Source organism: Oncorhynchus nerka, linkage group LG9b (assembly GCF_034236695.1).
Source record: "Oncorhynchus nerka isolate Pitt River linkage group LG9b, Oner_Uvic_2.0, whole genome shotgun sequence".
In the NCBI taxonomy this organism is placed as follows: Eukaryota; Metazoa; Chordata; class Actinopteri; order Salmoniformes; family Salmonidae; genus Oncorhynchus; species Oncorhynchus nerka.
The window spans coordinates 8,404,848-8,418,523 of NC_088424.1; the positions used below are offsets into that span (position 1 = coordinate 8,404,848).

The window sequence follows — 13,676 nt, forward strand, 5'->3', positions numbered from 1 at the left end:
TCAGAAACAAATATGTAAAAAAAAATATATATCATAATGAAACTTTAGAATTTGCCCTTGCTGTCATTATTTCAATACATATAAATAACAGACAAAGATACTTCAAATCCGGTAGGCCAAATTTCAATTTGAAGGAGCCTGTTTTGTCGTAGCTGAAATGCATTAGAAAGGTATCGGTAAGTTCAGGTAAAGTTCATCAGGTACTAATTGTGTGTGTGTGTGTGTAGAAAAGATCCTGCATTGCATTCAAATGATATTCTCACAGTCCCTTCTAACGTGCCTTGAACGGCTTGGAGGGGAACAGAAGACATGATCATGGGAGTCGTAGCTTTCAGGAATGGGGTCATAATAAAGTTAGAGCCTGTAGGAAGGAGTCAGAAACTGCTCGGTTTGTCATGACCGGTAAGCGGAGATCGGAGGTTACTCACATAACCGCGGTTCTATGAACTAAGAGGCGTATTCAGTGGATTGAGACAAATCATGCGCAATCAGTAAGAGTTTGTCATGAGGAATATGCCGCGGACCTGAAGACATTCCTCCTCAGAACTGGGTTTGAGAAAGGCTGATCCAGATGAAAATTTCACCCTGAGCCATCAATCTGTCATGTCAACAGATCCTCAGGTGTTTATAATCAGTTATACCCTATCCATCTCTAAACCAATCTACCTATCCATCCATAGAGCTTATGTACCTTTGACTCATCTGACAGACCACATCATGTGTGTGTCCCAAATGACACCCAGTTCCCTATATAGTGCACAAATGTTGACCAGAAATCTATGGGCCTGTCAAAAGTAATGCACTGCAAATGGAATAGGGTGCCATTTGGGACATAGCCTGTTGGGTCACTAGAGGCACTTCCCAAGCCAACTCACCGACGGAGCCTTTGGCTGCTATGGCGACCGTCTCGAGAAGGACCTGCACGATGCCGGCCCTCATGCGAGGGGTGTTCTTGTTGTGCGTGTCCAGGTGGCCCAGGACCTGCTGTATGACGTGGTGGGAGTGTTGGGCCTGGGAAAGACAGTGGGAGAGAATGAAAGGGGGAGTGAGGTGAAGATAAAAATACTTTAAGGTCGATGCACACACACACACACACACAACACACAACACACACAGTTTGGAAACTAGGGTTAGCTACTGCAGCACCCCTGGAGCAAATTTAGAGGTTCATGTCTTGCTCAAGGTCACAATGGCAGGGGTGGGGTTTGGGAGGTTTGGGGAAACAGTCGGTCTAATCTGTTGAGTTCAACACAATGTACATTTACCTTTATGAACACGTGTACTTAATTTGTCCTTTTTTATTTCCTTGTTTCCAAACACTAAAACAATCAGCAACAATCAATGTCCCCACTACATCCGAAAACGCACAGGTGGATGGACGAACAGACATACTGTTTCACTCAGAGACAAAGGTGTTGGGATGTTCTCTCCTGCTATTGAGTGAACAGACAGGTGGACGGACAGATTCACAAAGACAGACTGACAAAGACCAACACAGACAAAAACAAAGACTGGCGGACAGGCAAATAGACAGATCCTCTGTAGCTCAGATGGGTAGAGCATGGCGCTTGAAACGCCAGAATTGTGGGTTCGATTTCCGGGACCACCCATACGTAAAATATATGCAGACATGACTTACTGACCTTGGATAAAAGGCATATATATGGTATTACATTATGACAGATGTACAGAGTTTATCTTGCAGATAGATAAACAATTTCTCTCTCAGACAGACCAGACACAGTCTCATCTAGCCAAGACACTAGAACCTAGACTAGGATTAGGGCTGACCCTGAGCACTGCTCAAACAAAGCTCTTAAAAACACGACACACCTCGCCCCGAGCCTCATCGATCGTCTCTTATCTGGCAAAGCCACCTAGGGACACCACTATGACTGGAGAACCCACCTGTATGGAGTACATGATGATCCGGAAACAGGAAACAGCAAACTCGTTGGGCTCCCACAGCCGGTGGTTGTCCAGATGACTGGAGAGGGAAGAACACAAAGGAAACACATTTCAATAACATTATAGTACTGCACATAACAAATGGGACAACAAACTAAGTTGTTGAGAATAGATTAACACGATACATTACATGAAAAATGCATTCATATATTTCAGGCACTACAACTTTTATTATGGCCTTATTTGAGTCAAAATGGCTCATAGGTTCCTGCCCAATCTCCTGTTTCTGTAGTGTGAGGCAGCTTGCTGTCCAAGTACACCCCCTATTGCAGGGCTTGGGATACTTTCCTAATGTTCTATGTTATGTCATGCTTATATGTGTAATGTTTCACCCTACTGAACAGAGCCCTATGAGCTACATTCCAGTGTACGTACTATTGTACTACTTTGAATACATTGCCCCAATGCGTTGCTTCATTCTAAATAGTATGCTAGTTTGGAGAGAGAGAGAGAGAGAGAGAGAGAGAGAGGGCATCCGGAGGAAAAGGAGAGAGCGAGGGAGAGTTTGCTAGTGTTTGGCCATCAAACAGACTGCATAGACTGGGTTTGCTTTTCTGCTTTGTTTTTGTTTTCCTCAGTGAGACAGAAGTGTAAAAATGAGAAATTAAAGGGATGAGAGAGGTGAGGAGAGGACAAAGAGAGGAGAGAAGAGAGAGAGATGAAAGGGGTGTGAAGGGAAGAAATAAAATAGCAAATTCACATCAGAGACAGCTGGATCCGTAGACGTATAGGGTGGACACAAGGATAAAGACACAGGCACATAAATACTGGAATCTTAGAGATACGAACACGTCAGGAATGGAGGTTGTTTGAAATTCGGTGTTTTCTAAAGACCCAGTTCAACTGCATCAATTCGGTCGATTGGTCACGCTACAATTACACTGATAACCACAGAGGATTCTCATGTTATACAGAGAAAAACATGGCCCTTTGGTGTAGGTTAAGTGTCTTAGCTATTCATGCCATAAAATTGCTCCTAATACTTTCTATGGGCCTCACCTAATATGGCCGACCAGTGACGTCAACACGTCCTGGTCACTTCCTGGCCCCTATCAAGATGGCTACTCACAAAGCTCGGAAGACTAATGCTCAATGAACTGTACCAATTGTATGGCCTATTTGCCCCATACTGAACAGGTGGACCACGGGCCGGATCTGGACTAAGAACAGAGTCAATACATGCTGCAGGTCCCAACCCCACAAAATTGCCCCCCCCCTCATGGTATCACATATCAGGCATTGCAAAATGTGTAGAATTGCATGATATTAGCTTTAAGAATGCTACATCTTCTCTCTGCCCCATGAAAAAATGTGGATCACAAAACACCAGTATCAATGTCAACAGTGAAGAGGCGACTCCGGGAGGCTGGCCTTCTAGGCAGAGTTCCTCTGTCCAGTGTCTGTGTTCTTTTGCTCATCTTAATCTTTTATTTTTATTGGCCAGCCTGAGATACGGCTTTTTCTTTGCAACTCTGTCTTGAAGGCCAGCATCCCGGAGTCACCTCTTCACTGTTGACGTTGAGACTGGTGTTTTGAGGGTACTATTTAATGAAGCTGCCTATTGAGGACTTAGAGCCATTATGCGCTGTTCTGTGAAGGGAGTAGTACACAGCGTTGTACGACATCTTCAGTTTCTTGGCAATTTCTCACATGGAATAGCCTTCATTTCTCAGAACAAGAATAGACTGACGAGTTTCAGAAGAAAGTGATTTGTTTCTGGCCATTTTGAGCCTGTAATCGAACCCACAAATGCTGATGCTCCAGATACTCAACTAGTCTAAAGAAGGCCAGATTAATTGCTTCTTTAATCAGAAAAACAGTTTTCAGCTGTGCTAACATCATTTCAAAAGGGTTTTCTAATGATCAGTTAGCTAATCCAAGTTTTGCATTTTAAAAGGCTAACACAATGTGCCATTGGAACACAGGAGGGATGGTTGCTGATAATGGGCCTCTGTGCGCCTATGTAGATATTCCATTTTACAATAGTCATTTACAACATTAACAATGTCTACACTGTATTTCTGATCAATTTTATGTTATTTTAAATGACATTGTTTTTTAAAATTTTCTTTCAAAAACAAGGACATTTCTAAGTGGCCCCAAACTTTTGAACGGTAGTGTACTCCATCACTTTTTACTTCCGGCGCCGACAGAGATGGTCGCCTCGCTTCGCGTTCCTAGGAAACTATGCAGTTTTTTGTTTTTTTACGTGTTATTTCTTACATTAGTATCCCAGGTCATCTTAGGTTTCATTACATACAGTCGAGAAGAACTACTGAATATAAGATCAGCGTCAACTCACCATCAGTACGACCAAGAATATGTTTTTCGCGACGCGGATCCTGTGTTCTGCCTTACAAACAGGACAACGGAATCGATCGCATGCAGCGACCCAAAAAAACGACTCCGAAAAAGAGGGAAACGAGGCGGTCTTCTGGTCAGACTCCGGAGACGGGCACACCGTGCACCACTCCCTAGCATTCTTCTTGCCAATGTCCAGTCTCTTGACAACAAGGTTGATGAAATCCGAGCAAGGGTAGCATTCCAGAGGGACATCAGAGACTGTAACGTTCTGTGCTTCACGGAAACATGGCTCACTGGAGAGATGCTATCCGAAGCGGTGCAGCCAACGGGTTTCTCCACGCATCGCGCCGACAGAAACAAACACCTTTCTGGTAAAAAGAGGGGCGGGGGCGTATGCGTTATGGCTAACGAGACATGGTGTGATGAAAGAAACATACAGGAACTCAAATCCTTCTGTTCACCTGATTTAGAATTCCTCACAATCAAATGTAGACCGCATTATCTACCAAGAGAATTCTCTTCATTTTGTTGATCCCTGCCTACAGACAGAAACTAAAACAAGACGCTCCCACGCTGAGGTCTGTCCAACGCTGGTCCGACCAAGCTGACTCCACACTCCAAGACTGCTTCCATCACGTGGACTGGGATATGTTTCGTATTGCGTCAGATAACAACATTGACGAATACGCTGATTCGGTGTGCGAGTTCATTAGAACGTGCGTTGAAGATGTCGTTCCCATAGCAACGATTAAAACATTCCCTAACCAGAAACCGTGGATTGATGGCAGCATTCGCGTGAAACTGAAAGCGCGAACCACTGCTTTTAATCAGGGCAAGGTGTCTGGTAACATGACCGAATACAAACAGTGCAGCTATTCCCTCCGCAAGGCTATCAAACAAGCTAAGCGTCAGTACAGAGACAAAGTAGAATCTCAATTCAACGGCTCAGACACAAGAGGCATGTGGCAGGGTCTACAGTCAATCACGGACTACAGGAAGAAATCCAGCCCAGTCACGGACCAGGATGTCTTGCTCCCAGGCAGACTAAATAACTTTTTGCCCGCTTTGAGGACAATACAGTGCCACTGACACGGCCTGCAACGAAAACATGCGGTCTCTCCTTCACTGCAGCCGAGGTGAGTAAGACATTTAAACGTGTTAACCCTCGCAAGGCTGCAGGCCCAGACGGCATCCCCAGCCGCACCCTCAGAGCATGCGCAGACCAGCTGGCCGGTGTGTTTACGGACATATTCAATCAATCCCTATACCAGTCTGCTGTTCCCACATGCTTCAAGAGGGCCACCATTGTTCCTGTTCCCAAGAAAGCTAAGGTAACTGAGCTAAACGACTACCACCCCGTAGCACTCACTTCCGTCATCATGAAGTGCTTTGAGAGACTAGTCAAGGACCATATCACCTCCACCCTACCTGACACCCTAGACCCACTCCAATTTGCTTACCGCCCAAATAGGTCCACAGACGATGCAATCTCAACCACACTGCACACTGCCCTAACCCATCTGGACAAGAGGAATACCTATGTGAGAATGCTGTTCATCGACCCCATTTGTACCCTCCAAGCTCGTCATCAAGCTCGAGACCCTGGGTCTCGACCCTGCCCTGTGCAACTGGGTACTGGACTTCCTGACGGGCCGCCCCCAGGTGGTGAGGGTAGGCAACAACATCTCCTCCCCGCTGATCCTCAACACTGGGGCCCCACAAGGGTGCATTCTGAGCCCTCTCCTGTACTCCCTGTTCACCCACGACTGCGTGGCCACGCACACCTCCAACTCAATCATCAAGTTTGCGGACGACACAACAGTGGTAGGCTTGATTACCAACAACGACGAGACGGCCTACAGGGAGGAGGTGAGGGCCCTCGGAGTGTGGTGTCAGGAAAATAACCTCACACTCAACGTCAACAAAACTAAGGAGAGGATTGTGGACTTCAGGAAACAGCAGAGGGAACACCCCCCTATCCACATCGATGGAACAGTAGTAGAGAGGGTAGCAAGTTTTAAGTTCCTCGGCATACACATCACAGACAAACTGAATTGGTCCACTCACACAGACAGCATCGTGAAGAAGGCGCAGCAGCGCCTCTTCAACCTCAGGAGGCTGAAGAAATTCGTCTTGTCACCAAAAGCACTCACAAACTTCTACAGATGCACAATCGAGAGCATCCTGGTGGGCTGTATCACCGCCTGGTACGGCAACTGCTCCGCCCTCAACCGTAAGGCTCTCCAGAGGGTAGTGAGGTCTGCACAACGCATCACCGGGGGCAAACTACCTGCCCTCCAGGACACCTACACCACCCGATGTTACAGGAAGGCCATAAAGATCATCAAGGACATCAACCACCCGAGCCACTGCCTGTTCACCCCGCTATCATCCAGAAGGCGAGGTCAGTACAGGTGCATCAAAGCTGGGACCGAGAGACTGAAAAACAGCGTCTATCTCAAGGCCATCAGACTGTTAAACAGCCACCACTAACATTGAGTGGCTGCTGCCAACACACTGACTCAACTCCAGCCACTTTAATAATGGGAATTGATGGGAAATGTAAATATATCACTAGCCACTTTAAACAATGCTACCTTATATAATGTTACTTACCCTACATTATTCATCTCATATGCATACGTATATACTGTACTCTATATCATCGACTGCATCCTTATGTAATACATGTATCACTAGCCACTTTAACTATGCCACTTTGTTTACATACTCATCTCATATGTATATACTGTACTCGATACCATCTACTGTATCTTGCCTATGCTGCTCTGTACCATCACTCATTCATATATCCTTATGTACATATTCTTTATCCCCTTACACTGTGTATAAGACAGTAGTTTAGGAATTGTTAGTTAGATTACTTGTTGGTTATTACTGCATTGTCGGAACTAGAAGCACAAGCATTTCGCTACGCTCGCATTAACATCTGCTAACCATGTGTATGTGACAAATAAAATTTGATTTGATTTGATTTCACTGGGACACTGAAACTGGCTAGAGAGTTGTGGAGGTGATTCCAGGATCCTGGGATAAACCACAGCTTTCACTATTTTGGTAGCGTAGTCTGTAAAGACAAATAATAAACAGGCATTTCAATAATATTGGCAGACTAACAATTTTTAAAAAATATAATTTCACTAGAAAGAAAATAAAGAACTCTTACTGTTGGTGGTATTGGTCTTCTCTGGCTGAATTGTCAACCCTTTATTTTTTTATGTAACATTTAAGTAACAGGGCAAGTCAGTTAAGAACAAATTATTATTTACAATGACGGCCAAACCCTAACCCGGGTGACGCTGGCCCTTCTTGGCATTTGGGACAGAGAGGGAGTACTTGAGCAGGTTGTCTTTTCTCACTGCCTGCATCCATCCACTGTTCTCATTGTAATGCAAGGCTACAGATACATTTGACGGGTTTTTTTGAGAGACAACCAATAGAAATGGCGGTGATACACTTGACTACAATAATGACCATTTCAGCAGTAGGAACAATTCTTATTTTTAAGCTTTGCATGCATTCCATTGTAGGAGAAGGCGGTGTGCTTTGGCATGAAGTGCGGCATCAGAGAGTGGTATGCCTCTAGCCCTGATGGCTGGTCGTCAGTGTGGATATTTGGAAGATGTCCTTCAGGATCAAGGCCCCATGTAGAATCTTCTCCAACCCCACTACATATAAAAAGAGAAATAACCATTATATTTTAAAGATGTGCTGTTCTGCAAAAACAAATGTACTACATGTAGGATATGGACACTTACTTGGTTTCAGCCAGTCCTTTGTCCGTTCCTCTGCTTGCAGTGGTGCATGAGGACACAAAGGCATGAGTGGCATCGGTAGGTTGGTGTGTTGGTTCTGTATGTGGTACAGCACAACTTTCCATTTTGGCACAATCATTTCCCTGCTTTCTTCAGGAGACATTGCACATGACCAGTAGAGATAGTTGATCATGGAGTTCTACCTGCTTGTCTTGCGTAGAGCTAATCACAGAAGAATATGAACATATAATACAAATGTACACATAGATGAGTAGAATAATCCTACCCAGTTACATCATGACCATAAAAAATGTATTTCTTACATTTAGCCAAATATCAAGCGATACTTTGTCTCTGGCATGTTAAATTTTTTATTTCTTATATTTGGCAAAATATCAAGCGATACTTTGTATCTGGCATGTTCTCCTGGATCCATTTAATGATCTGCCTATTTTGGTCAATGATGAGGGTTTCAACCACTAGCTCAGCACTGTCAACCAACTACTTAGTCCTCTTCAACCCCTCCAGCTCAGACAATGTCATATCCATCGTCTTATTGCTCTAAGATAAACAAAAAAATACACGCCAATGAAATTAAGCAAATTGGGACAGAACCATATTGTTGATTGTTTGACATCCTAGACATATTTTAGTATGTGAACAAGCTAAATCTGCTCAGGTTTTATGATAATAAATTACTTGTATTGTATCATGCTTCTGTCTATAACGTGAGCTGTTCAGTATGTGTTGACAGTCCTTCCTAACACGCCGTTTTTGAAAGATATAATGTTAGCCATCGAGAACTACAAAATATATGCTACCTTTCTCAACAACATTGATGAACTGAATTTAGCAGGCATGATCGACAGATCATTGACTCAAATGATGTCAATTAGCTGTCAATTAGAAATGTCTAAAGCCATGACATGATGTCCTGGAATTTTCCAAGCTGTTTAAAGGCACAGTAGTCAACTTAGTGTATGTAAACTTCTGACTCACTGGAATTGTGATACAGTGAGTTACACGTTAAATAATCTGTCTGTAAACAATTGTTGGAAAAATTACTTGTGTCATGCACAAAGTAGATGTCCTAACCGACTTGCCAAAACTATAGTTCGTTAACAAGACATTTGTGGAGTGATTGAATAACAAGTTTTAATGACTCAATAACTTTAAGAATCAGCTATCAGAGCAGCTTACAGATCATTGCACCTGTACATAGCCCATCTGTAAATAGCCCATCAGGAAGTTAAAGATTGGTCGCAAATGGGTCTTCCAAATGTACAATGACCCCAAGCATACTTCCAAAGTTGTGGCAAAATGGTTTAAGTACAACAAATTCAAGGTATTGGAGTGGCCATCACAAATCCCTGACCTCAATTCTATAGAAACTTTGTGGACACAACTGAAAAAGCATGTGCAGGCAAGGAGGCCTACAAACCTGACTCAGTTATACCAGCTCTGTCAGGAGGAATTGGCCTAAATTCACCCAATTTATTGTGGGAAGCTTGTGGAAGGCTACCTGAAATGTTTGACCCACTTAAAACAATTTAAAGGCAATGCTACCAAATACTAATTGTGAGTATGTAAACTTCTGACCCACTGGGAATGTGATGAAATAAAGAACATATTAAATAAATATCTCTTTTTACTATTATTCTGACATTTCACATTCTTAAAATAAAATGGTGATCCTAACTGACCTAAAACAGGGAATTTTTAATGGGATTAAATGTCAAGAATTGTGTCAAGAATTGCATAAGGTGCATGTGAACTTCCGACGTCAACTGTCAATGACCTCGAGCCAGTGGGTTTGGAGACGACTATGAAGCAAAGGCCAGCCAACGAGAGCATACAGGTCGAATGTGTGGGTAACGTATATGGGGCTTTGGTGACGAAACGGGTGGCTCTGTGATAGACTGCATCCAATTTGCTGATTAGAGTGTTGGAGGCTATTTTGTAAATGACGTCGCCGAAGTCAAGGATCGGTAGGATAGTCATTTTTACGAGGGTATGTTTGGCAGCATGAGTGAAGGGATGCTTTGTTGAGAAATAGGAAGCCAATTCTAGATTTCATTTTGGATTGGAGATGCTTAATATGAGTCTGGAAGTAGAGTTTACAGTCTAAACAGACACCTAGGTATTTGTAGTTGTCCACATATTCTAAGTCAGAACCATCCAGAGTAGTGATGCTAGGCGGGCGGGCAGGGGCGGGCAGCGATCGGTTGAAGAGCATGCATGTAGTTTTAATTGCATTTAAGAGCAGTTGGAGACCACGGAAGGTATGGCATTGAAGCTCGTCTGGAGGTTAGTTAACACAGTGTCCAAAGAAGCGTCAGAAGTATACAGAATGGTGTCATCTGCGTAGAGGTGGTTCAGAGAATATCCAGCCGCAAGAGCAACATCATTGATGTATACAGAGAAAAGAGTAGGCCCGAGAATTGAACACTGTGGCACCCCCATAGAGACTGCCAGAAGTTCGGCAACAGGCCCTCCGATTTAACACACTGAACTCTGAGAAGTAGCTCGGAAACCAGATTGCATAGTGGAGAAGGTACGGTGTGATTCAAAATGGTCGGTGATCTGTTTGTTAACTTGGCTTTCGAAGACCTTACAAAGGCAGGGTAGGATAGATATGTCTATAACAGTTTGGGTCTAGAGTGTCTCCCCCTTTGAAGAGGGGGATAACCACGGCAGCTTTCCAATCTTTGGGGATCTCAGACGATATGAAAGACAGGTTGAACAGGCTAGTAATAGGGGTTGCAACAATTGCGGTGGATAATTTTAGAAAGAGAGGGTCCAGATTGTCTATCCCAGCTGATTTGTAGGGGTCCAGATTTTGCAGCTCTTTCAGAACATCAGCTATCTGGATTTGGGTGAAGGAGGAATGGAGAGGCTTGTGCAAGTTGGGGGGTGCAGAGCTGTTGACCGGGGTAGGGGTAGCCAGGTGGAAAGCATGGCCAGCCGTAGAAAACTGCTTATTGAAATTCTTGATTATCATAGATTTATTGGTGGTGACAGTGTTTCCTAGCCTCAGTGCAGTGGGCAGCTGGGAGGAGGTGCTCTTATTCTCCATGTTCTTTACAGTGTCCCAGAACTTTTTTGAGTTTGTGCTACAGGATGCAAATTTCTGTTAGGAAAGCGAAGGCTAGCTTTTTCAAACTGCCTGTGTATATTGATTCAGAACTTCCCTGAAAAGTTGCATATCGTGGGGGCTATTCGATGCTAATGCAGTACGCCACAGGATGTTTTTGTGCTGGTCAAGGGAAGTCAGGTCTGGAGTGAACCAAGGGCTATATCTGTTCCTGGTTCTACATTTTTTGAATGGGGCATGCTTATTTAAGATGGTGAGGAAAGCACTTTCAAAGAATAACCAGGCATCCTCTACTGACGGAATGAGGTCAATATCTTTTCAGGATACCCAGGCCAGGTCAATTAGAAAAGCCTGCTCGCTGAATCTTTTTTAGAGAGCATTTGACTGTGATGAGGGGTGGTCATTTGACCGCGGACTCATTACAGATGCAGGCAATGAGGCAGTGATTGCTGAGATCCTGGTTGAAGACAGCAGAGGTGTATTTAGAGAGCAGGTTGGTCAGGATGATATCTATGAGGGTGCTCGAGTTTACGGATTTGGGGTTGTACCTGGAGATTGAGGGCATCTAGCTTAGATTGTAAAACAGCCAGGATATTAAGCATATCCCAGTTTATGTCACCTAACAGTACAAACTCTGAAGATAAATGGGGGATATTAATTCACATATGGTGTCCAGGGTGCAGCTGAGGGGAGTCTAACAAGCGGCAATAGTGAGAGACATATTTCTGGAAAGGTGGATTTTTAAAAGTAGACGCTCGAACTGTTTAGGCACAGACCTGGATAGCATGACAGAACTCTGCAGGCTGTCTCTGAAGTAGATTGCAACTCCACCCCATTTGGCAGTTCTATCTTGGCAGAAAATGTTATAGTTGGGGATGGAAATTTCAGAATTTTTGGTGGCCTTCCTAAGCCAAGATTCAGACACGGCTAGGACATCTGGGCTGGCGGAGTGTACTAAAGCAGTGAAGAAAAAAAACTTAGGGAGGAGGCTTCTGATGTTAACATGCATGAAACCAAGGCTTTTACGGTTAAAGAAGTCAACAAATGATAGCGCCTGGGGAATAGGAGATGAAATGGGGGCTACAGGGCCTGGGTTAACCTCTACATCACCAGAGGAAGAGAGGAGGAGTGGGATAAGGGTACGGCTAAAGGCTATAAGAACTGGTCGTCTAGTGCGTTGGGGACAGAGAATAAAAGGAGCAGATTTCTGGGTTCAAGGCATAATTGTCCAGACAATGGTATGGTAGGATGTGAGTACAGTGGAGGTAAACCTATGCGTTGCGTGATGATGAGAGGTTTCACCTCTGGAAGCATCAATTCACATAGGTGAGGTCTCCGCATGTTTGTGGGGCAGGACGAAAGAGCTATCTAAGGCAATTTTAGCGGGACTGAGGGCTCTACAGTGACATAAAACAATAAACACACAAGGCATATTGACATTAGAGAGAGGCATAAAAGCAATCACAGGTGTTGATCAGGAGAGCTAATACAACAACGGGTAAATGGCGAAGAAAGGGCAGAGCAGGTCAGTTAGATACATACAGGACCTGAGTTTGAGGCTGGGGCCGACAGGTAAACAAAATGAGGTACTGTGTTATTGAAACAGTCCATGGGGCATCAGCTGTGTAGCCGAGTGGTCATAGTGTCAAAAGAGTAGCAATAGGTGAGACAGGGTGCTGTACGGTATTCACTACTACACTGGGCGAGGAGGGGACAAAGCATTCAGAAAAAGCTAACGGGCCGGGGCTAGTAGATGGTTACAGAATAGCCTGTTGAGACGACATCGGGCGATCACATCGGCAGTCCAGTCGTGATGGACCGGCGGGGCTCCGTGTCGACAATAAAAGGGTCCAGGCCAATTGTCAAAGGAGGCTAGCTGGCAGCTAGCTAGGAGTATTGATCCAGTGCAATGATCCAGAGAGGCAGGAATCCGGTGATATGGTGGAGAGAAGCAGTGAGATTAAGAAGTGAGATTAAGATATACTGTATATACGAAAAAAGACTGGCTATTTACAAGGGTTAAGACACGGGATAAGACAAAGACAGATATACACGTCCTACTGCGCCGACATCTTGGATTTTAAATGTATGTCAAGAAGCAGTGCGGCTTGGCAGGGTCGTGTTTCGGGGGACGCATGGTGCTCGACCTTTACCTCTCCCGAGTCCGTACGGGAGTTGCAGCATTGGGACAAAACTGTCATTGAGTGGCTGCTGCCATACATGTAAAACATGTATCACTAGCCACTTTAAACAATGCCACTTAATATAATGTCTACATACCCTAAATTACTCATCTCATATGTATATACTGTACTCTATATCACTTACTGCATCTTGCCATCTTTATGTAATACATGTATCCCTAGCCACTGCAATGCCACTTAACTTTTTCGATATAGGGGGCGCTCTTTTAATTTTTGGATGAAAAAAGTTCCCGTTTTAAACAAGATATTTTGTCACGAAAAGATGCTCGACTATGCATGTAATTGACAGCTTTGGAAAGAAAACACTCTGACGTTTCCAAAACTGCAAAG

At 44.1% G+C, this 13,676-nt stretch overlaps 1 protein-coding gene across 2 annotated transcripts in view; it reads right to left on the minus strand.

Annotated features, from left to right (window-relative positions):
• efr3a (EFR3 homolog A (S. cerevisiae)) overlaps positions 1 to 13,676 on the minus strand; it is a 252,918-nt gene that overhangs the window by 89,356 nt on the left and 149,886 nt on the right. For both annotated transcript variants that reach the window (XM_029641973.2, XM_029641974.2), the window contains exons 9-10: positions 1,909 to 1,987; positions 876 to 1,011 (exon numbers count right to left, since the gene is read on the minus strand). In XM_029641973.2, coding sequence (XP_029497833.1) covers positions 876 to 1,011; positions 1,909 to 1,987 — 215 coding nt within the window. The remainder of the gene's footprint in view (positions 1 to 875; positions 1,012 to 1,908; positions 1,988 to 13,676) is intronic.